The sequence below is a fragment of the Podarcis vaucheri genome, assembly GCF_965113315.1.
Source record: "Podarcis vaucheri genome assembly, chromosome: 15".
Lineage (NCBI taxonomy): Eukaryota > Metazoa > Chordata > Lepidosauria > Squamata > Lacertidae > Podarcis > Podarcis vaucheri.
Window position 1 is genome coordinate 7,560,574 of NC_138753.1, and position 20,780 is coordinate 7,581,353.

Sequence of the window (20,780 nt, forward strand, 5' to 3'; positions counted from 1 at the left end):
CTTGCGACTCCAAATGGGCAAAATTTAATTAAGAAATATGAAGAAGACTGTGCATGAGGCTTGCAAGCTCAAGCCCGGCAGCAACTGGCTGCAAATTGTTAGCACAGACACTGCCCTTCTCTGCTCCCCTCTCCCAATTAACCTCTGCCTCCAGGGCCCACCTCCGTGCCATCACTAGGGATTGCCACTAGGTTTCAGGTTGGGGCCCTGAAATCTCAGGGTTTGGGATGCTCCTGGCCTAGCAGCAGCCCCTTGGCCCTGCAACAGGCACACTTAGCAACGCAAGGACCAGATTCCCTCCTGGACAACTTACTGGGGGGCCACATGTCAACAGAGGGAGATAACAGAGGCAAGTGGGCGGTGCCATGGATGTGAATGTTTGTACAGGAGGCTATTTTCTACACACACACTCTCTCCACCTTCCCTCTAGACAAGCAAGAAGCAATATCCGACAATGCCAAGGTTGCAGGTTCGATTCCTGCAAGGGACAGCTGCATTCTTGCATTGAGTTAGATGATCCTTAGGGTCCCTCCCAACTCTGATTCTATGACACTTCCCAGCCAGTGAAAAACACTCAAGGGTTCAAAACAGGGCTGTTGATGGATGTGGCAAGGGAAGGATGTGTGTCCTGGGGTGTATCACCAGGGCCACATTTGGCCCTCGGGCTATGGCTTCGAGTGAGGAGTATATCACAGCAGGAATACTTAGCCTTTGAGGCAGATGCCTGGTATGATTAGGCTTCAAGTTACACCCACACCATGCATTTAAAGCCCTCTTTTACTGCTTCAAGTCACAGCTTCCCCCAGAGAATCCTGGGGACTGTAGTTTGCGGAGGGTGCTGGTAATCCTAGCTCTGTGACAAGCTAGTTTCCAGGATTCTTCAGGGTGGGGGAGTCACATCTTTTAAAATGATACCAGAATGCTTTCAACGTATGGCATGGTTGTGACCTTAAGAGTGAAATTCTGCACTGGAACCGGACCACCTGCCTTTGATCTGTACACTTCAGTGGTTTCTCTCTCCTATCATCATCAAGCATCATCATGTGTGCTAAGATTCATACAATTCAGAGTTTCCCCCTTCTTCCTTCTCCTCCTTATGCTGGTGGACTACATCAGCCTTGATCAGTGGAGTCACCTGGCTGAGGCTTATGGGAGTTGTAGTCCAGCAATCTGGGACCCCAGAGTCAACAAAGCCTACCTAATCCAGCATCTCATTTCCAGCGAGATTCTTTTAGGGAGTTCATGAAAACAGTGTCCCTCCTCTGTTGCTTGACCCATCACCAGGTATTCTGGAGGTACACTGCCTCTGCAGCTGGAGTCTCCACTTTCCTCATCACGGCTGGTAGATCTATCCTCCATCAATTCGTCCACAGTCTTTTCTCCTTTAACATCTTGTGGGAATGTCAGTGAAGGGCTGTAACTCAGTGGCAGACAGACCGTGTGCCTGACATGTCCAGGTACAGCTGGGAAAGTACCATATGGAAACCTGCTGCCAGTCTGCAATTAGCCCTCTCTTTCAGAACCATGAGGAGTAGAATCTTAGATTTATTTAGGGCTGCCATTCAGTGGTAGGGCACCTGCACTGCAGGCAAGTAGGTCCAGTGGCGTAGCGTGGGTTCTCAGCACCCGGGGCAAGGCAAGTAATTTGCGCCCCCTAACCCGTGGATTTTAGCACTTGAGTCTCTTCCGCGCCCCCCCCAGATGTTGCGCCCGTGTGGCAGGCCCCCCCTGCACCGCCACTGCTCCCACCACAAGTCTTCAGGACAGCCATCCGAAGGCTGGCGCGGGGAGAAGGTCTCTCCGCCCCACCGCCAGGCTTCGGTGGAGCCTTCCGAAGGCTGGCGGTGGGGCGGAGAGACCTCCTCCTGCCGCCAGGCTTCGGAGCAGCCTTCCGAAGGCTGGCGGTGGGGCGGAGAGACCTCCTCCCGCAGCGACTTGGAGAGGTTCCCGCTTCCTCCAGGGGGGCCGGCCAAACGCGCGCCCCCAAATGTTGCGCCCGGTGTGGCCGGCACCCCCCACGCTACGCCACTGAGTAGGTCCTAGGTTCAATCCTTGGCATCTCCAGGTAGGGCTGGGGAAATAAACCCACCTGAATGCTGCAGCCAGCGTCAACAATACTGAGCTGGATGGAACCAGTGGTACCAGTACAGAAGAGCTTCTTCCCTCTGGTGTGTCCTGAACCTGCTACTACCGGCAGTCCATTTGGTTAAGTGCCTGTGAGCTCTAACAGGATGAAAAACATAAGCTGAGCATCAGTGAAGGTTCGTTTTTATTTTTATTAAGCTTCAAATAACCTTTTTTTTTGGAAGTAAAAGGAAATAAAAAGAAAACAAGAGCGCTTTATTGAAGATCAGGAAATTTCACAGGGATCAATAAAATGAGTTTGTACACCACTGCGAGAGCAAACAGACACTGGGAATTAAAAACAGGACCACTCTCACTCTCTCTCAAAAGGTTATTTTTATAAAATCGGCAACAGCACACACCGCAAAGTAAAACAAGACCTTAGATCACAGTCGAGTAAACCACAAAACCACTTTGGAGGCAGCCAAGACGTTAAAAGATCTCTCTCTCCTCCTGAAGCAGCCCTTTTAAAGCTGGGTCGCCTCTCCTTTTGGGTACCATCCAAAGAGCTGAATAATACCAATTTTTTAAAAAAATACCGGGGGGGGAATCATATACTGTACATCTATATAAGTTAGTGTAGCAATACAACAGCAGCTTTATTTTATCTTAATTTCAGAAAGGGGTATCATTTTGCTATGCCACTCCAATCACTGATATGCAATTAATCAGACTGCATCCGCGGAATGGGGTTTTGATCGGAATGGGGTTTTAATTCATTTTATTCCCTTTATTAGTTGTGGCCTGGTTTGCCGTGGCAGAGCAGTTCTCCGCACCTCCTCCTCCGAAACGTGAAATGGAAGCAGAATTGCCGGGTTTTCTAGAGCCTTTAGTGAATATGGACCCAATCCAAGGCAGATTATTGACCGAATAAAAAGGATTTGCCTTTCGCTAATGCTGACACATTGATTTCAATGGGGACTAAGTGTGACTCACTTCCCCCTGAGTAGGGGCCCTATATTGGCTCCTGCGCTGTACTTTCTACAGGGTGGGCAACTCAGCTGCATCAGATCCTTCCCCAGGTGACTGCCCAGGTACTACACTGAATGGGTGGGCACCTTTTTGAAGGTTGCACGTCTCAACAGAGGGAGAGAAAGCAGGATATCGGAAGCTCCCAGTGGTGGATGCTGTGGGGGGGGAGGGAGACCCCCCATTTTGCCTGACATGATCCAAAAGACCACGCTGGGCTACTGCTGTCAGTGGAATGCCATTGCCTTATTTGCCTGCCTTGGACTGCAGGGCTGGTAATCTGTGTTGGGCAGGATAAAGCCATCTTGTTGAAGCACAAATATGGCTTCTGAGTTGCTTGATTTACCTGTGGTTCTCTTGGCTTTACAATTCCCACCAACCAGGATGCCCAAAGTTCAGGGATGATGGGGAGCTGCAGTCCAATGACATATGGAGGACCTCAACTTACCCCATCCCTAACGTGGATGGACCTGACCATATGTTTGGGCTCTGCTGCCCAACCTCACTCTCCACCCCTGGCCCCACTTTTCAACATCAAACGCATCAATGGACATTTCTAAACCATATGTTGATAGCGTGTTTCTACCACTTTAAGAGGCACGGCTTCCCCCAAGGAATCATGGGATCTGTAGTTTTCACACCGCAGAGCTACAATTCCCAGCATCCTCAGCAAACTAGAAGTTGCAGGACTCTTTGCAGGAAGCCACGTGCTCTGAACATGTGGCTGTGACTTTAGAGCTATTTTTCAAGGGACTGAGCTTCTGGAACACAGTCAAGGAAGGAACAGACAGACACACACACAAGGGCTGTGATACATTTTGAAACAGGTTTAAGGAAAAGGGAAACCTGCAGCTAAGATGCATGCAAAAAGACAGAACACAGTTCACAAGCAGAGACCCCACCCTGCCAAAAACAAAAGCCCCCCCCCATCTGTATATTTAGAAATGAACAAAAGGACGCACAACCGTTAGCATTTTGCTTCACCCAAGAAAGAAAATGTGTGGGTTTTGTTTTGTTTTTTTAAAGAGAAATGAAGTCAAAAGGCTAGAAAGATGGAAAGACCAGCTCATGAAAACCTTCCTCGTAGTTGCCAACCCGCACTCAAAGAACGGCTGCAAGGCAGAGAGAAGCAGAACCTTATACAATGAAGCCTCGGAAAAACACCGTAACCTTGGATACAGTTTCCAAGGACACCGGGGCCCTTGGCTAACAGGATCACAGCGCAGGGGATGGATGAACACAACGCCAGTCTTCCAAATGAGTTGGATACGCTATAGCAGAAGAAGCCCACTCTAGACTCCTCCATCTTCAACACAACCAGCCTTCATCAGTGAAAAACAAACAAACATTGCTCACGTAGCAAAAACACAAAGAAAGGTATTTCGTTTGTGTATTGTTATTTTCTCCCCCTTTCCGCGAATGTTCCTTTGGTGGACTATACAAGGCACTGTGACTAACAGAAGCCAGAGGATTATTTTCCCTTCCCAGATCCGTCGTGAGCCTTAAACACAGGCACAGTTCAATAAGCTCTGCCGTAATTAGACCTGAAGAGCTGCCTTTGCTTCCCACTGACTGATCTTTCTCTCTCTCAATCCTCGGCCCATCTGAATACAGGCTAAAGAGCAATCTGGAGGAAAAAAATAGCATGTAAAAAATTGACATCCTCCTTGGTTGAGGGGCACACTTTTGCCCCCAGTGCTGAATACTCAGGTTTGCGGTTGACGCTCTCCAACAACTTGTGGGATGAGGTTTCGTTGCTTAGTTTCACTGGAACTGCTAATAAAAACCCCCCAACTCCTCCGTTATGTGCAGATCGGTCTGATTCAGCAACATGCGTGAGATCATTCCCATGGTTCAAATTTAGGCACGTCAGGCTTGCTGATGCGCCTGAGCCACAGAAGACCTGCAGTGGGGTCTTAGTAGCTGAATGCCAGAGGGGAAAGTTCAGAGGACGCTGCTTCTCCCAGGGAAGCACTATGCGGAGAGTGTGCACTTTTCTCTATGGAAAGATGCAGGATGAAAGATAAAGTGGATTACTCTTTTTGCCACATTGTCATTGGTGCTCAAGATATTAAATTTCCCACTGCGCCACTGATGCGAGAGCCTAGTTTAGTGTCTTCTGACAACACCCCCAAGTTTGACCCCGTTAGCACTTATGACTCCCAAATACTTACTTTTTTGGGTGTGCTTAAAGGCACCAAAAGATAATTTCCTTATGAGCCGCTATTTACTGAACCCACTGGAGTCCTGACTACGGTTTGGCCAACCACGCAAGACTGGATTGAAAAGGTGCATCCACCCAAAACGAGGCAGCTCATTGTTCCATGGAAGCGAAACACCCAAGGGAATATATAACCATCTGACGAGCTGTTTCCTTCCTGCAGCTCCTGCTCTCTGCCCTACGGTGCTTTTCAGATTTCTAAAGCCAGGAGAAATTTGATGGCCAGGCTACTTCCCTCCTCTCTGAAGCATCAGGATGGGAAAAAGCTGGAATGTGCTGGAAATTCTTTGCAACTGTTAAAGGAGACCTAAACTGTGCCTCCAGTTGTCAGGCTGTGCTGTCGGCGGATCTGGTCCTCAGCTAGAGAGGAAACTCACCAGAATGCGATATGTATAAACAAGCTGGCCACAAGCTGGGAGAGATCAAAAGCTCACAGCAGGCATACGTAGCAACCAACTCCCAGCTGTACCTTTGGTTGCCCCACACCTGAAATCCACATGATACATCAGGTGTGGGAAAGGTGGGGTTTCTGGGGAAGGGGAAACTGGGACCCCTAATTCAGCCTGTGGGCCGGAGGTCCCCCACCCTGCAGTCCTAAGCACTGCCAATGGGGGAATGGGGGAATAACTTCAACAGTGGTGGATCATGAAGCACAGCACACTGGAAGATGGGGCATCACTAGGCCAGTCCCCACCAACCTCCAACCAAGGGAAACGGCATCAGGTTGCCAATCCAAGTGAAGGGAGAGATCAAAAGCTCACAGCAGGCAAGTCTCTAAAAAAAGGGGAGGCATGAGCATTGATTGTTTAATGCAGGCATAAACTCTGGCCCTCCAGATGTTTGGGACTACAACTCCCATCATCCCTGGCCACTGGTCCTGTAAGCTAGGGATGATGGGAGTTGTAGTCCCAAAACATCCGGAGGGCCGAGTTTGCCTATACCTGGTTTAATGCTATAATCAGGCTGCTTGCTTCGTTTAAGCCTAATTAAACAGTTCCCCGCCCGCCTTCGGTTTCAGCAAGGTGGTTTGCAGTCTGGAGGTACTGAAGAAAGGGAACGGGGAAAGAAAGAAAAGCCCATTTGGCTCCACTGCGTTCTCTGCACCATTGCCCTCTCGAAGCCACAAAACGATACGACCCGTTTGCTCAAAAGAGGAAAGAGGCCTCCTCCCCCAGCCACCCTCAAATTGTCATCGTACCACAAAGAGGGTGTGTTTGAGAAACGGCCATTTAATCGATACAAGCCTGGTTATACCCTTTGGAGGCTCTCACTCTCTCTGCAAACTTAATGGAGGCGCAAACAGTGGTAATGCCCTTTAGAAGAAGCAAAAAGAAACCCCCCCATATTTTCACACTTTGAGAGCCCTCCACCATTCCGCATGTCTATTTTTATTCCACACTGCCAAATTTGACAGCTGATTCATTCTAGGGAGAGGTCTTAAGGTTGTAAAGATCAGCTGCTTTCAAAGTGCCGGGGGGGGGGCCTTCTTTAAGGGCAGACTCGCAGATTTAAAGCGAAGCCAACACACGTTTAAAACGCACGACTACACACCCCAATGAATCCTGGGAACTGTAGCTTCCCCCTCGCAGCGCTACAGTGCTCAGCACCCTTCACAAACCACAGTCTACTTGGGGGAAGTCACGTGCTTCAAGTGTGCACCAGATTTGCTTGAAATCTACGGCGTGGATCTGCCCAATTGTTTCCTGTCTGTGCCCCAAAACTCAGTAATGGTAGTTTTGTCTGAGAAAACCTGCAAGCAATTCTGAGCTGACATGCTTAAGGCCAAGAGTGCCTTGTCAGTGGGGTGGGGTAGGGGGAAGGAGGTGGGGAGAAGGGGACCCCTGGCACTTAAACCTGGTTTTGGAAGCTCACCAGGCACATAGGAGGTGAGAAGTGAGAAACTATTCAAGACCTTGCTCAAAAAACAAGAACCACCCAACAAGGATCCCGAGCCAGCCCTGTCTCCTTCTGACTTTGTCATCCTAGGGGCTCTAAGCAACTTGAAACAGAGGTTATCACTTGCAGGGGGCTGGAGAGATCCCTCCACATTCATTAAGCAGACAAGAAATTTGCCAGCACTTGAAGGGCAGACTGTGCTGGTCAAATGCTACTCGAGAAACACAGTTTGTGCCTCAGTGCAATCCACGCCTCCACCCTACCCCCAAATCAGTGGATATTTCCAAATGCTTGAGAAGTCCATCACAGGGAATTTGCAGATTTAAAAAACATAGTGGCTTTCACCCTTTTGGAAGAGAACAGCTAGTCTAAAAACAAACGGTTTATATATACACATTGAACCCAGTCTTCCCCCAAGCTGGAGACGTCCTGGTGCAGCAGACTACAACTCCCAGCCTGCAGCCAGCATGGCCATGGATCTGTAGCCCAGAACGTCTGGAGCACTCCAGCCTAGGGATGACTGCCCTAAGCGCTAGCTCAGAACAGTTTCCACATCTACTGACAGCCCTCCCCACCCCACCCCCATTGCCCCTCCAGTGTATTCTTCCCCTATCGAGACCAAGCCGAAGCTGAAGGAACAAAGTCCGCTTAAAGTAGGTCAGGCAAAATGAGGCCCGGGGGTTTGGGCTCAACGCAGTTGATCCAGAAGTTGGCGCAGCTGGCGTGATACTGGTGCCCTCCATAAGCAAGTTTGAAATTGTCCGTTTCTGAGTTAAAGGCCTGCGGGGAAGAAGAGGGGAAACAAACAAACAGCAGAGTTAGGAACCACCGGGATGCTCCCATGTGCTGAAACATTGCGCCACGGAGAGAGGCCTGGATGCCGGTGACGCACAGGCACACATTGACAGCCAACAAACACATTCAGTCTCTTTGTGGCGCTTCCTAACAGCTCGCAAGCCATCGCCGTCAAACCATGGCCACAGCTCTGGGATAAACCAGCAACAGAGGGTCCTCAATCTCCAATTTGTGCGATCGAAAAGAGCATTTAAAGACAGCTCTTTTAAAGAAGTGGGAAGAGAAAGAGGCTGGTTGAAGGCAGAATCTATTTTGTTCGTTTATGGTACAGTGCTCCTTCCATCTCAGGCAAGGCAGGAGGCTATAAGACAAGGAGCGAGAGGAACCTTAGGCCTGTGGCCCTCTAAGCCTCTTTACCTGGCCTTCAGGACCCTCTCTAGGCCACACCCCTCACTGGCCTTGCTTCACACCCAGACCACTTGCTTTCCTGGCTGCAAATGTGTCCTTGATTGTGCCTCTCGCTTGCCTAGATGCAGAGATGGCATGTAGATCCCGGGCTGCTGTACAAAGGTAGAATTTGGACTGAAAAGCACTGCCTGCCCTTCCTAGAAAGAGAAGGGACCTTTTGGATGGCTGCATCCCAGCAGGCGAATGTTCCCCTTGCCCCAAAATTCATGTGAAATCTAGCTGGCCTGCCAAATCGTGTGATATTATATCATGGGAGAAAGCACGGCGGAACCCTGAACCAGGGGCACTCCCATTAGGAGGCAAGGAGGACACACTGCAAGGTTTTGCCGGCTTAAATCTAGCGTGGGAAACCACAAAGGAGTTGAAATGCACCTGAGAGCAGTTTCCGACTTGGGCGTTGCTGGCAAGCCGCTTTTCAAGGAAGCAGCCCACACACACAAACACCCCAGGGCTGATTTGTCAATGGCTGAGCAAACAGGTGGAGTACTTTGGGAAGAGTGCTGCTTTTGGGGGAGTGGAAGAAATGCACTTGTTTTCTCGCTGGTCTGAAGTCGCAGCTATTCACCTCTCAGATATCCAGAATGCAAAGCACTTCCATGACTTTAAGAGATTCTATGTAATCGTGTGAGAAACAGCTGTAGGAGTATAATAAGGTGACTGTACACCAGCTTTGAAAACAACCCCTAACTTTGCACAGACCCACTTGTGTGGATAAAAATAAATGAAATATCCTTGGGTAAAGCCCCTTAATTCGTTGCAAATGATGGAGCCCAGCTAGTCTTTGCTCCTATGAAGAATCGTGGATCACACACACCTTGAACAACACGCAGGAGCTAGGAGAAGCAGTCATCAGGCTGAACTAGACCCCCCCACAAACTTGAAAGAGAAGGTGACCCCCACAGACCCCCCCCAACCATCAAAACCTGAAAAGTTTTTAACATCTTCATGCACAGTGGGGGTGGACGGCACAAGCCGCTCCTGCCACAAACACGCAAGGCGAGATAGGTAGGAGCCAACGACACAGACAACTCTTTCACCACAACACAGACCACCACAAAAAAGCAGATCTATTCACAAAGCAACAGGCATGCCGACACGAGAAAGACTCGGTTTGTGCACAGCACTAAGCGAAACCATGGATTAGTGGGAATGTGCAAGAATGCAGGCTCCCCGAGAGGAGAGTGTCCCTTCTTCGATCCTCCTCTGTCCCAGCTTTAGGCTCAGCGCGTCATCTGGACCCCGGCTTGCCGTTCATCCCCTCACGAGTGGTGAAGTATAGAACTAACTTTGATCAGAGTTTGTGGTTTGTCTAGAGTGAGACAAGCCATGAAACTGGGTTCAGATGACACGCTTGGCCAAACCATGGTTTAGCAGGCAGCAGCACGACCAGAGGACGGAACAAAGCAGCTACTTGTCTCCCTTCTGGAAGGCCCACAGGCTTGCAGGCTTGCACTAAGCATTCAGTTTGAACCAGGCCCTTTAGGGGAATGGACTCGAGTGCGAGTTAGTTGATTAAAATTGAGAGGTTAGAGAGAGGGAGAGGCACAGAAATTGTTAACTGGAGACAAACGGAGGAGGGTGGCAACGGTCCCCACTACCACCTTGCTTAGGGCAAACATTAAAAGGAAATATATATATATAGCGTTCACAGGTCCGTACTTCTCTAGGAGGTTCCTCCGGAGGCTTCTCTTCTTTCTGAAAACAACGTCGAAACCAGAAAAGGGTCAAAACATAATTGCCAAAAGAGGGGAGCTGGCTGCCAACCAAACTCGGTCCTGTTTTAAGAGTCCCCATCCCGCTCCACACAGCGGGGTTTTTAGAGCTGTTCCAATATATCCCACTGACAATCCGAGTTTCTGAAGGCTGTGGGGCTTGTCTCTTACGAAGAAAGAAGATAGAGGTTCCAAGCCAGCTGCAGGGGACTCCTGACTCCAGAGTCAACCCTCCAGTTGCCTAGGAAATAAGTTACAAGTAATCGGGAACACCTGCGACCCAACAGGTACTGTCAGACTGCAATGCCCATCACTGGAGGGCATCACAGTGTTGACTCTTGCCCTATGAAACAAAGACGGGTAACTTGAAATTCTCTGGACGTTGCCCAGCTGCAGTTCTCGTCCTTCCTGGCTGCTGGCCATGCCAGCTGGGGCTAACAAGAGTTTGAGTCTCATATCTGGCAGGCCACTACACTTTTATTTGAGGAAGACTGTGTTGCCTTGCTGGGTGGATCCACACAGGCCCAGGGACTCGTATCTCTTATTTCCCAACTTTGCGGGCTCCACTAAGGCTGCCTGGGGTCTCCACCCGAGCTGGAAGCAGCAGCAGCAGCAACAACATGCATTCGGATGGGCGGCAGAGGGTGTTTCGGAAGGAACTCAGCTCTGCCCGCGATGTGGCTTTCTACAAAAGCTACTTGCGATGGGGTCGCTGGATGCTCCGGGCGCTTGTTAAAATTAGTGGAGCAAATGCAAGGGTGGAAGGCAGCAAATGCAAAGAGGGGTTGAGATAGGTGGGGAGATGTAAAAAAACGACAACGACACAGCCTCTACTTACTTTGCTTCGAGAATTTACATTCAAGAGGCACACCCCACAAGCCAGTTCTTGGGCGTTTTTGATTCCCGGGCGAAGCATACAGGAGGAAAAATCGAGTGAGTTTTCGTCAGGCTGTAGGAGGAACAACAGAGGTAGGAATCAGTATATTGTTCATAAGAAGCTATCTTCTGCCTTGTTCTAAGTTATCTTCCATGGCCTCTTCTAGCTTCCAACTTCTTCTAAGCTGCCTTCTACCGTCTAACCCATGAGTAGGCAAACTAAAGCCCACGGGCCAGATCAGGTCCAATTGCCTTCTGGATCCGGCTCGCAGACAGTCCGGGAATCACCATGTGGATCGCCAGTGCACGCGTTCTTTCCCCCTCCCTCACATGGTGGCGATGCCACCTCCTCCCTCCCTCCTCCTGGCTTCTCCCCGCCCTGCCTAGAGGTGGAAGGGAGCTGGGCTTTGTTGGTGCCAGCAGCAGCAGCGCTCGAGCGGCCACCAATTTAAGCAGCCCCTCTCCGGAGCCCTTTCACGTGCTGCTCATTGTCCCACTACTGCTGCCACCACCGCCAGCCCCTGCCACTCCCAAGACACAGGTAAGCAGCCACTGGGGCTCGTGGGGCTCTTGCATCATTTCCCCCCCCAAATATAGTCCAGCCCCAAACAAGGTCTGAGGGACAGTGGACCGGCCCCCTGCTGAAAATGTTTGCTGACCCCTGTTCTAATCTGTTCTCTACCTTCTATCTTCCATGCTATCTTGGTTCACAGAAACACAGTCTACTATTTGTCCATCTAGCCTTGGCTGTATCACCATCACCATCATTATTAAATTTCTGTCTCATGTTTTCAACCTGTCAGGGAACTGACATCGGAGGAAAGGGAAGTGGTAAGGCTCCCAGAGACTGGGAGAGAGTCAACAGCCAAAGCAGGGACCAGCAGGGGGAGCGCGGGGTCTCTGGAGGAGGATCTCAGTAATGCTGAGAGAGACGCAGCAGCCCAGGCAGGAAGCAGCAGGGGAGAGAAAGGGGTGAGAGACACTTCGAGCGAAAATAGCGGGGAGGTGTCAGAAGCAACTGCAGGGAGACCCATGCTGCGCCGGAAGCTGCCACGTCGTGAGTCCAGGAGACGCGTTTCCGTTAAGGAACTTCTTTGCTGGAAGCGCTTCCGCAGACAGCCACTGTCAGACTCTACTAGTGACTAGAGCAGACATGTCTGAGGAGCTCTGTCACACACAGAGGTTTGTGGGGTCGCACAAACTCTGAAGGGGCACAATTTTAAGCACAAGCAGCTAACCATCCCCTGACACAACCAAAGCAGCTCAGCACAGCAAACAATTAAGAAATAAAACAGCCATTAAGAAACAAAAGATTATTTACAGCAATCTAAAAGCATTAAGCACATCTAAACGATCCGTATCTCCAACGGCACTCAGAGTCTGAACACTGGGAGCAGAGCAAAATATGCCTAAGTGGAGCCACCACAAGAGACGTACCACACAAAAGGCCTTACCGTTAAAGCAGCAAGTGACATGAAACTGATAAGGTTGTTCCACACTTTGTCAATGTCCTTCAGTAGTAGCTGGAGCTTCTCGCTACAGACGGCTGTGGCTTTGATGCCCAGCTCTACCCGTTTTGTGACTCTATAAACCTCGACGACCCCTGTTGAGAGACAAAAGGTGAGGGTGGAGGGGTCACAGGAGGCATGCCAACTCTCAGGCGGCAGGGGTGAGGAACCAAAATGAATGTGGCCCTCCAGCTTCTATCTCTGGCCCTCAGAATTCTCCCTGGGCCACACACCCTTGTATTCTTTTATGTAACTTAGTTGCAAACCACTTTGATTTTTGTTGTTGAAATAGATGTCTATAAACTTTTTTTTTAATAAATAAATAAAACAAGAGCATCAGAGACTCACACAGCACATCAACCACAGAGAAATCTAGAGGATAGATGGAGGTGGGGAGAAAAAAGCAAATGAGATTTCAGGAAATGAGAAAATATTTTTCTCCTTCTGCTTAAAAAAAAGAGGCACATCCTAAGCAGATCTGTTGGGTGTCTTTGCTCCCTGTTTTAATTCCCCATCTTCACGAGATGCGGTAAAATCCATACCTAATAAGTACTCCATGCCTTGTGCAGAGTGGATCACTTCGGTGCAGACGGAGGAGCTGCTGATTCCGTTCAGGGTGTCGTTTGCCTTCTTGATGACCTAACACACAAGAGACGTTTGTTTGTTCTGCTGAACTCAGGACGGTGTTCACAGCATCTCCAGGGAGCCTCCAGCCCAGGCCTGCTTATCTCCAAAATATCTGCCACATCACGTGCATTCACATTATGCCAGAGAAGAGGAACCTCAGGTTGCATGTGGCCCTGGAGGTCTCGCCGTCTGGCCCTTGGAAACCTCCCCAGACCACCCCCTGCAGCAGCCCTGCTTCCCAACCCAGGTGGTTTTGCCTGGCTGGAGTGCGTCCCTGAACTCTGACAATGCCTCTTGCTTGTCTGGTTGGTGGAGGAAAGAGGGATGTGTGGAATGGGTGTAGAAACTAGCCTACTGTACAAAGGCAAAAATTTGCATTTGTTGCTCCGCCCACTGTTGCCTCTGGCCCCACCCAGAGGTTTGCAGCCCAATCACAAATGCATGTTTTGTTAGACAAGAACAGGGTTAGTACACAGAGAGTCCTTAAACTTCCTAGACAGAACCCTCACTCTGTGTGGCCACTTCTGGTGCCTCCTCTGGGCAGGAATTCTGTGACAATGGATATAACCCCTTACAATTCCTTCCACCTCTGAGGAGACTGTTTCCATTCACCTTGCTTCCAAGACAAGCAAATGTGTCTCTGGAGGTTCCAGACTCAGGCACCCTATTTTGAGACCACCAATTTTTATTCTGGTGTAATATTAGAAATATTTTCCTGCAAACTACTTTGCTGTATTTTCTGCCTGCATTGAAATGTAAGTAAACCTTTTTGTTTATCTTGCTAAAAGACAGGTGCTTCATTCTCTGCAATGGGAGTGAAAAGGAAGGCGGTCAGAAGACCACAAATAAAAAGGGATAAAAAACTGTATAACTGCTTTATACCTATGCTTCAGAAAGCTGCAAAACATCCAAGTGTTTTCCTCTGCTAGAAAGCCTGCTTATTTTTGCATTTCTCCCACACATGTGAGATAGGTGGTTTAAATTTTAATCTATAGATTTAATCCTCCATCCAATTTCACACATAAATTATTCCTCTCCACCCCAGCAGACGGTGGTTTCCCATTGCGGTGAGATGTACAGTTGTACCTTGGAAGTCAAACACCTTGACAGGCGAACATTTTGGCTCCTGAACGTCAAAAACCAGGAAGTGATTGTTCTGGTTTGCGAACGTTCTTTGGAACCCTAACATCCGTTGCAGCTTCCGCAGCTTCCGATTGGCTGCAGGAGCTTCCTGCAGCTAATCGGAAGCCACGCCTTGGTTTCCAAATGTTTTGGAAGTCGAACAGACTTCTGGAACGGACTCCGTTTGACTTCCGAGGTACCACTGTACTGTATTTCTAATTAAATGATAGTAACTCTTTTCTATCTGTGCATTTATGCATAGGAGCTGGCGCATGCACACAGTATCAAAACCTGTGACCATCCCACATGAGGTATACAAAGGAGAAGGACGTTATTTTGACGTACTTACCTGGAGAGCACTTTCTAAACATCTCTGCCATTCATAGGCATATCTCTCACTTTCCTAGGTGCAAAAGAAGAAGCAGAATTCCACAGCTTTCAAAAATAAACAAATAAATCAGAACTAGTAATGACTGCCTTATAAGTGATCCCCATCCCCTGCTACACAGAGGTAGCAAAAATCAAGAAAAACTCCCAGAAAGATGCAGGTGCTTTTTCAAGTGGAGAGTGAGAAGTGGTCCATCAGTGTAATATACCCAAGCCCACACTGGTTGGAGGACACAGAAAGATGGGGAGAGTATCCTTTGGGGAAGGCCCATAGCTCAGAGGTATAGCCCTTGCTTTGCATGCAGAAGGTCATAGGTTCAATCCTTGGCATCTCCAGGTAGGGGTGGGAAGGTCCCCTTGCCTGAAACCCTGGAAAGCCGCTGCCAGTCAGTGCAGACAGTATTGATCTAGATGGACCCAATGGTCTGACTCAGCATAAGGCAGTTTCCTATGTTTCTGTATTTCTAACCAGGATGGCAGGGATCAAAAGCTCCAAAGCAGCACTATCCGCACACCAGCACCAAATAACATTGCAGGGGGCTGGGCTAGACAGCCCTCAGGGGGTACCTTCCAACTCTAGAATTCTATGATTCTACACATTCAGCAATATCGTGGCATAGTCCTTTCTGGGATTCTACCACTTTGCACAGCAAAGAAGGGGAACTCTCAACTCCAATATGCTCCCTCTCTATTAAAACACAACTCCCTTAGTATAGAAAACTCAGGAAGAGGAGAATGTAATTATCTTTTTCCCCCACAAGCAAAAAGTTTTGTTTCTAATGTCTGAGAACGTACCACACCTGCAGTCTCTAGTGGTAACGTCCAGGAAATTCTATTCTGTGATTCCTACACGTATGTTCAGCTGTTAAAAGAGGATAAGGTAAAGGTAAAGGGACCCCTGACCATTAGGTCCAGTCGTGACCGACTCTGGGGTTGCGGTGCTCATCTCGCTCTATAGGCCGAGGGAGCCGGCGTACAGCTTCCTGGTCATGTGGCCAGCATGACTAAGCCGCGTCTGGCAAACCAGAGCAGTGCACTGAAACACCATTTACCTTCCCGCCGGAGTGGTACCTATTTATCTACTTGTGCTTTGAGGTGCTTTCGAACTGCTATGTTGGCAGGAGCAGGGACCGAGAAATGGGAGTTCACCCCGTCAGCTGATTCGAACCGCCGACCTTCTGATCGGCAAACCCTAGGCTCTGTGGTTTAACCCACAGTGCCACCCAGGTCCCTAAAAGAGGATAGGCCTCCCGGAATTCCTCTCTGACAATCTCTCCTTACCTCCACTTCCCCCGTGAGATCTTTGTACTTGTCTCGGATGACGGGCAGGGCTGGTTTCTCACTGAGGGTATTGGACCGATCTCGAAACGGCTGCTCCGGAGGTGGCAAAGGCGAGGAGCGGCTGATCTCTCTGTCGCCCAAACTCAGGCTCCGTTTGTGAGATCCTGGAAAGAAACACAACACATGAAAGTCAGGGTTGTGTGTATGCCCCAGTTCTGAACAGAGTGGTAAGAATAAGAACCTCAAAAAGAACTTTTTGATAGTAAGAGCTGTTCAGCAGTGGAACAGACTCCCAAAAGAGGTGGTGGACTCTCCTTCCTTGGAGGCTTTTAAGCAGAGGTTAACCGGCTATCTGTCACATATGATTTAGCTGAGATTCCTGCATTACTGGGGGTTGGACTAGATGACCCTTCTAACTTTACAATTTTATTATTCTATGAAAAAGAAGAGTGTTACGTTCACACGTACGTTTACACGTAACACTAAGCAACAGTTTGTTCAACTATGTTTTATTAAACCATGGCTTAGCATTATGTGAGAACCCTGCCCAGTGGCTTTACTATGGTTTGTTTACTGCCAAAAAATCGTGACCTGAAGCCATGGTTTGCTGCTGTGTTACAAAGTTTGGTTTGTTTTAAATATGGTTTGGTGTTATATGTGAAGCCAGCACCCTTCCTTAACCATGCTTTGTTTGACCGCCCCTCCCCAGATGCTAACCAAGGTACAAAGACATGAGGCAAGAGTGATAGCAGCTAGAAAATAAACCAAACTTTGGAGAAAGAAGACACGGTTTGTTGGGTCATCTGTGGGACAACTCATGACTGAGTTATGGTTTGTTAAACGAACCATGGCTTTGTGTTCTGTGCAAACCAGGTCAATATGAATGTTGCACAGCGAGGTAGAACTCAGCTCCTTGAAAATCAAAACTTCAATTAAAAATAATAGCAAGTTACTTGCCCTAAAGTGTTAGATTTGCTTGATACTATGCAGGCTAGGAAGATCAGAGGCCAAATGTAGTTTGCAAATACTTTCCTAAAAAGCAGCTCTGCTGAAATCAGAACAAAGGCTTATGTAGTTCTGCATCTTGCTTCTCCAGGATGTTCTGCATGCAAAGCAGATGCTCTAGCAGGGAGCGAGGTCCCTTCCCTGGCTGGGGCTGATGGGAGCTGTAGTCCAGAACAACTGGAGGCCAATGTAGGCACTCACCTTGAACAGAGAGGTCGAACGTTGCAAGCTCACTCTTGATCATTTCTTCACTCGATTTCACCTTCCCTTGGGAAGTTGCCAGTAAGAAGTCAAATTTGCTGATTTTGGGCTTCTCGCTCTGAAACTCTCCAAAGTCGTCTGTGCCTTCTTTGGCTGCTTCTACGGAGAGGCCAGCTGAGTCAGCCTCTTGGGGCGTGCCTACAGCTGGGCTTCCAGATGTCTCTGCCAAAGGCCTTGCAAACTCCCCAAAGCCTTCAACGTCATCGTCACTCAGGTCCGCAGACTGAGGGTCAGGTTCTTTGAAGTTAGCAAAAGGTGAGAACTTCACGTCTTGGAGAGCATCCTCACTTGCAAAGGTGGTGACTTTGGAAACAGTGGTCAAGGTGATGTTCTCCGAGCTGCCAAACAGAGTCTCTTTCTTCTGGAGGATGGAGGTGGCCAAGGAGGAGCCACTTCCTGGAGGAAAGGGGAAGGGGAGGGACTTCCTGCTTTGGTAGGCGTCGTCTTTGTCAGACCAATCATAGCTTGGGAAGCCACTCAGAGTGGAGCCATTGATGAAGCTTCCAAAGGTGGTCCCTTTCAAGTCATCGAGATCTAGAAAGGGAGAGACAGAGAAAAAGAGAAGGAGAAGATCCAACCATTAGAAGCACTAGTGACCAGTGTTTTCAGCAGTGACACAAGTCAAATCCAAAGATGGTGCCATTTTGGAGAACACCAGAGTATGTCAAGAACTGGCAGCTCCCATCTGTACCTACTGACCAGTGAAACCTGCTCTATGATCCTCTGCCGTCATAAGTACAGTGTCTGAGCTCAAAGATCAGGGCTCAAAGATTGTTGTTCTTGTAAATCCACAGCTACAGAACAAGGGAAGCTGGCCCGACTCCATCTTTACCTGTCCTTCAGCAGACAGCTAAGACATACCCTTTCTAGAAGGCTTTCCTAACCACTGCGTTTCAACACAGCACTAGGCTGTTCTTATTTTGCTTCAGGAATGAGAGACACTGTGGCCTTCCAGTTGCTGCTGGACACCAGCGAAGGCTGGTACATTAAGGCAAATGGGGCATTGCCCCACGTAGCTCAGTCTGCCTCCAGCCAGGCCTCACCTGCCTTCCTTCTTAAATACAGCTGGTTCACGGTGTCGCAGAGCCCATTAGATTCCTCCTCTTTAGCCTCAGTGCCCACCCTTGTACAACTCAGCAGGGAGGAGGAGGGTGGAGGCAAAACTGGAATTAGTTAGCCCTGTCTCCCACTGGCTCTGGCTTCACCTATTTGGGGCTCCCTGCTGTGTGCCCCACCAGTTCCAACGAACACCAGCCCTTCCACAGCATGACCAGTCTGGGTTGATGGGAGCTGAGGGTTCAGCAGCATCTGGGAAGGACGCTTCTCTGCCCCAAGACTTTGGAGGCCCACTGCCCGTCAGAGTAGACAAGACTGGGCAGAGGTTTATGGTGGGGATGGGGAACGTGTGATCCCTCCCAGATGTTGCTGGACTCCAAGACAACCTGGTGAGCAGACCAGGGATGCTGAGTGCAGCAATATCTTGAAGGCCACATGTTCCTCACCACTGCTTTACATGTTTGACTTATTACTGAAAAGCCACAACCCAACCCTGCGGATGCCAAAATGCTAGGTGTGGGTTTTCTTTTAAAACAAACTTCCTCTGACACTAGAAGCAGCCTACAGCCCTCAGGACTAGATGCGATTGATAGTCTCTTCTCCCCTATAAAGCCATCGCTATCTCTTGGCAGGCTCATGTTGCATTAAAACTTAAGTTTCATTCTGGATTTCTGGCAACGGGGCTGAAACACGAGCAGTGCTCACAGGAGCTTCCCTGCCTTATAAACCTGGAGTGGGTGGTGGGTGGGAATAAAGTTTCTACCCACATACCCTGGAACACATCCCCAAAGGCATCAACACTCACCTGGTTAGTGTGCGGCTGAAGCTGGCACAAACTACAGTTCGTTTCTGTAGCGGGACCTACCCTGTGGAATGCTCTGCCAACAGAGGCTCACCAGGCCATCTCTATACTGCAACCTTCCCCCAACCTGGATGTTTTGGACTACAACTCACACCATTCCTAGGTAGTTGTAGTCCAAAACATCTGGCAGGACCCAGGTTGGCTAAGGCCACTTTACCATTTCAGGAGGCCAGCAAAAACCTGGTGGCTTTAAATGGGCTGGTCATCGCCCTTGTTGAAAGGATGCCTGATAGTGTGGCAGCACCCTCACTTTGGAGCTCCCCTGCCTAGTGATATCAGGCAGGCCACTTTGCTGTACTCTTTTCAGTACTCTTGCTGAAAATGTTTCTGTTTAGGCAAGACTACCCAGATATGTAAGGGACACGGGTGGCGCTGTGGGTTAAACCACAGAGCCTAGGACTTGCTGATCAGAAGGTCAGCGGTTCGAATCCCCGCAATGGGATGAGCTCCCCTTGCTCGGTCCCTGCTCCTGCCAACCTAGCAGTTTGAAAGCATGTCAAAGTGCAAGTAGATAAATAGGTACTGCTCCGGCGGGAAGGTAAACGGCATTTCCGTGCGCTGCTCTGGTTCGCCAGAAGCGGCTTAATCATGCTGGCCACATGACCCGGAAGCTGTACGCCGGCTCCCTCGGCCAATAAAGCAAGATGAGGGCCACAACCCCAGAGTCGGTCATGACTGGACCTAATGGTCAGGGGTCCCTTTACCTTTACCCAGATATGTAGAGTGTTGACATGTTTTAATCTGCTTTTAATTGATATTAGCATTCTCTGAAGATTTTAAATAATGGTTTTCAACTCTTTTTACTGACAATTCCGTTGCTTTATTCTTGTGAACCTCTCTGAAGCTTTCTTACAATGGAGTGGTGCATAAATCTCGTGAAACAAATAACACAGGTGTTGTTAGGCATGGTTTTTTTCTTAAATTCTTAGCCATCTTGGATTCCTTTGGGGTACTAAACCACTTTAAATGAAACGCTAAGCGGCCCTTTTTAAAGCTGCCCCTTTTACCAGCTTTCCCCACAATTCCTTGAGCGCGCCTGGCAAAGCTCATCTCCACTCAGTTCTTTGGTGTGTTGGCCTTGCGGATAATCCAGTCATCGCCCTCAAATCTTCCCCCCTCTGGAAACTGCACCAGGCTGCCTTAAGGCCGGATCACAGGTACAGCCACAAAATATGCATGGAATGCCCTACCTGCCCCCTCGCAGGTAAATGGTGCTGATCCATGAGAGTCTTTTCCGACCCTAGTCAATGGAGCAAATGCTGTAAGGAAATAAGAGCACACCTGTTGGATCAGATCAGAGGCCCAGCATCCTGCTCCCATAGCAGTCAACCAGAGGCCTCAATGGGAAACCACAAAGCAGGACCTGAGCATGGCAGAACTCATCCCACCTGCGATACCTGGCATCTGGATATAAAACGTAGACATCATGGCTAAGGGCCCACGAGGAAGCGAAGGGCTTCCTGTTCTCATTGTGGCCAACTAGATGCTGGCGGGAAGCAGGAACTGAGCACAACAGCGACTTGCAGTTCCCTGCAAACTGGCATTCAGGGGCATACTGCCTCCAACAGTGGTGGCAGGACAAAGCCATTGTGACTGGTTGCTTTCAAGTC

At 49.2% G+C, this 20,780-nt stretch overlaps 1 protein-coding gene and 1 long non-coding RNA gene across 6 annotated transcripts in view; one reads left to right on the forward strand and one right to left on the reverse strand.

Moving 5' to 3' along the window:
- Positions 1–1,083: 1,083 nt before the first annotated feature.
- Positions 1,084–2,649, forward strand: LOC309519737. The gene is made up of 2 exons (XR_014213994.1): positions 1,084–1,596; positions 2,037–2,649. It is a non-coding gene; the product is annotated as an uncharacterized lncRNA (long non-coding RNA).
- Positions 2,320–20,780, reverse strand: part of SYNRG (synergin gamma) — a 55,892-nt gene continuing 37,431 nt past the window's right edge. For 4 of the 5 annotated variants that reach the window (XM_082200789.1, XM_082200788.1, XM_082200787.1 and 1 more), the window contains 8 exons: positions 17,193–17,786; positions 15,987–16,150; positions 14,668–14,721; positions 13,112–13,208; positions 12,516–12,664; positions 11,024–11,134; positions 10,133–10,168; positions 2,320–7,990 (listed from right to left, as the gene is read on the reverse strand). In XM_082200789.1, coding sequence (XP_082056915.1) covers positions 7,859–7,990; positions 10,133–10,168; positions 11,024–11,134; positions 12,516–12,664; positions 13,112–13,208; positions 14,668–14,721; positions 15,987–16,150; positions 17,193–17,786 — 1,337 coding nt within the window. In that variant the 3' untranslated portion in view covers positions 2,320–7,858. The remainder of the gene's footprint in view (positions 7,991–10,132; positions 10,169–11,023; positions 11,135–12,515; positions 12,665–13,111; positions 13,209–14,667; positions 14,722–15,986; positions 16,151–17,192; positions 17,787–20,780) is intronic. The other variant, XM_082200786.1, reaches the window with a different exon arrangement.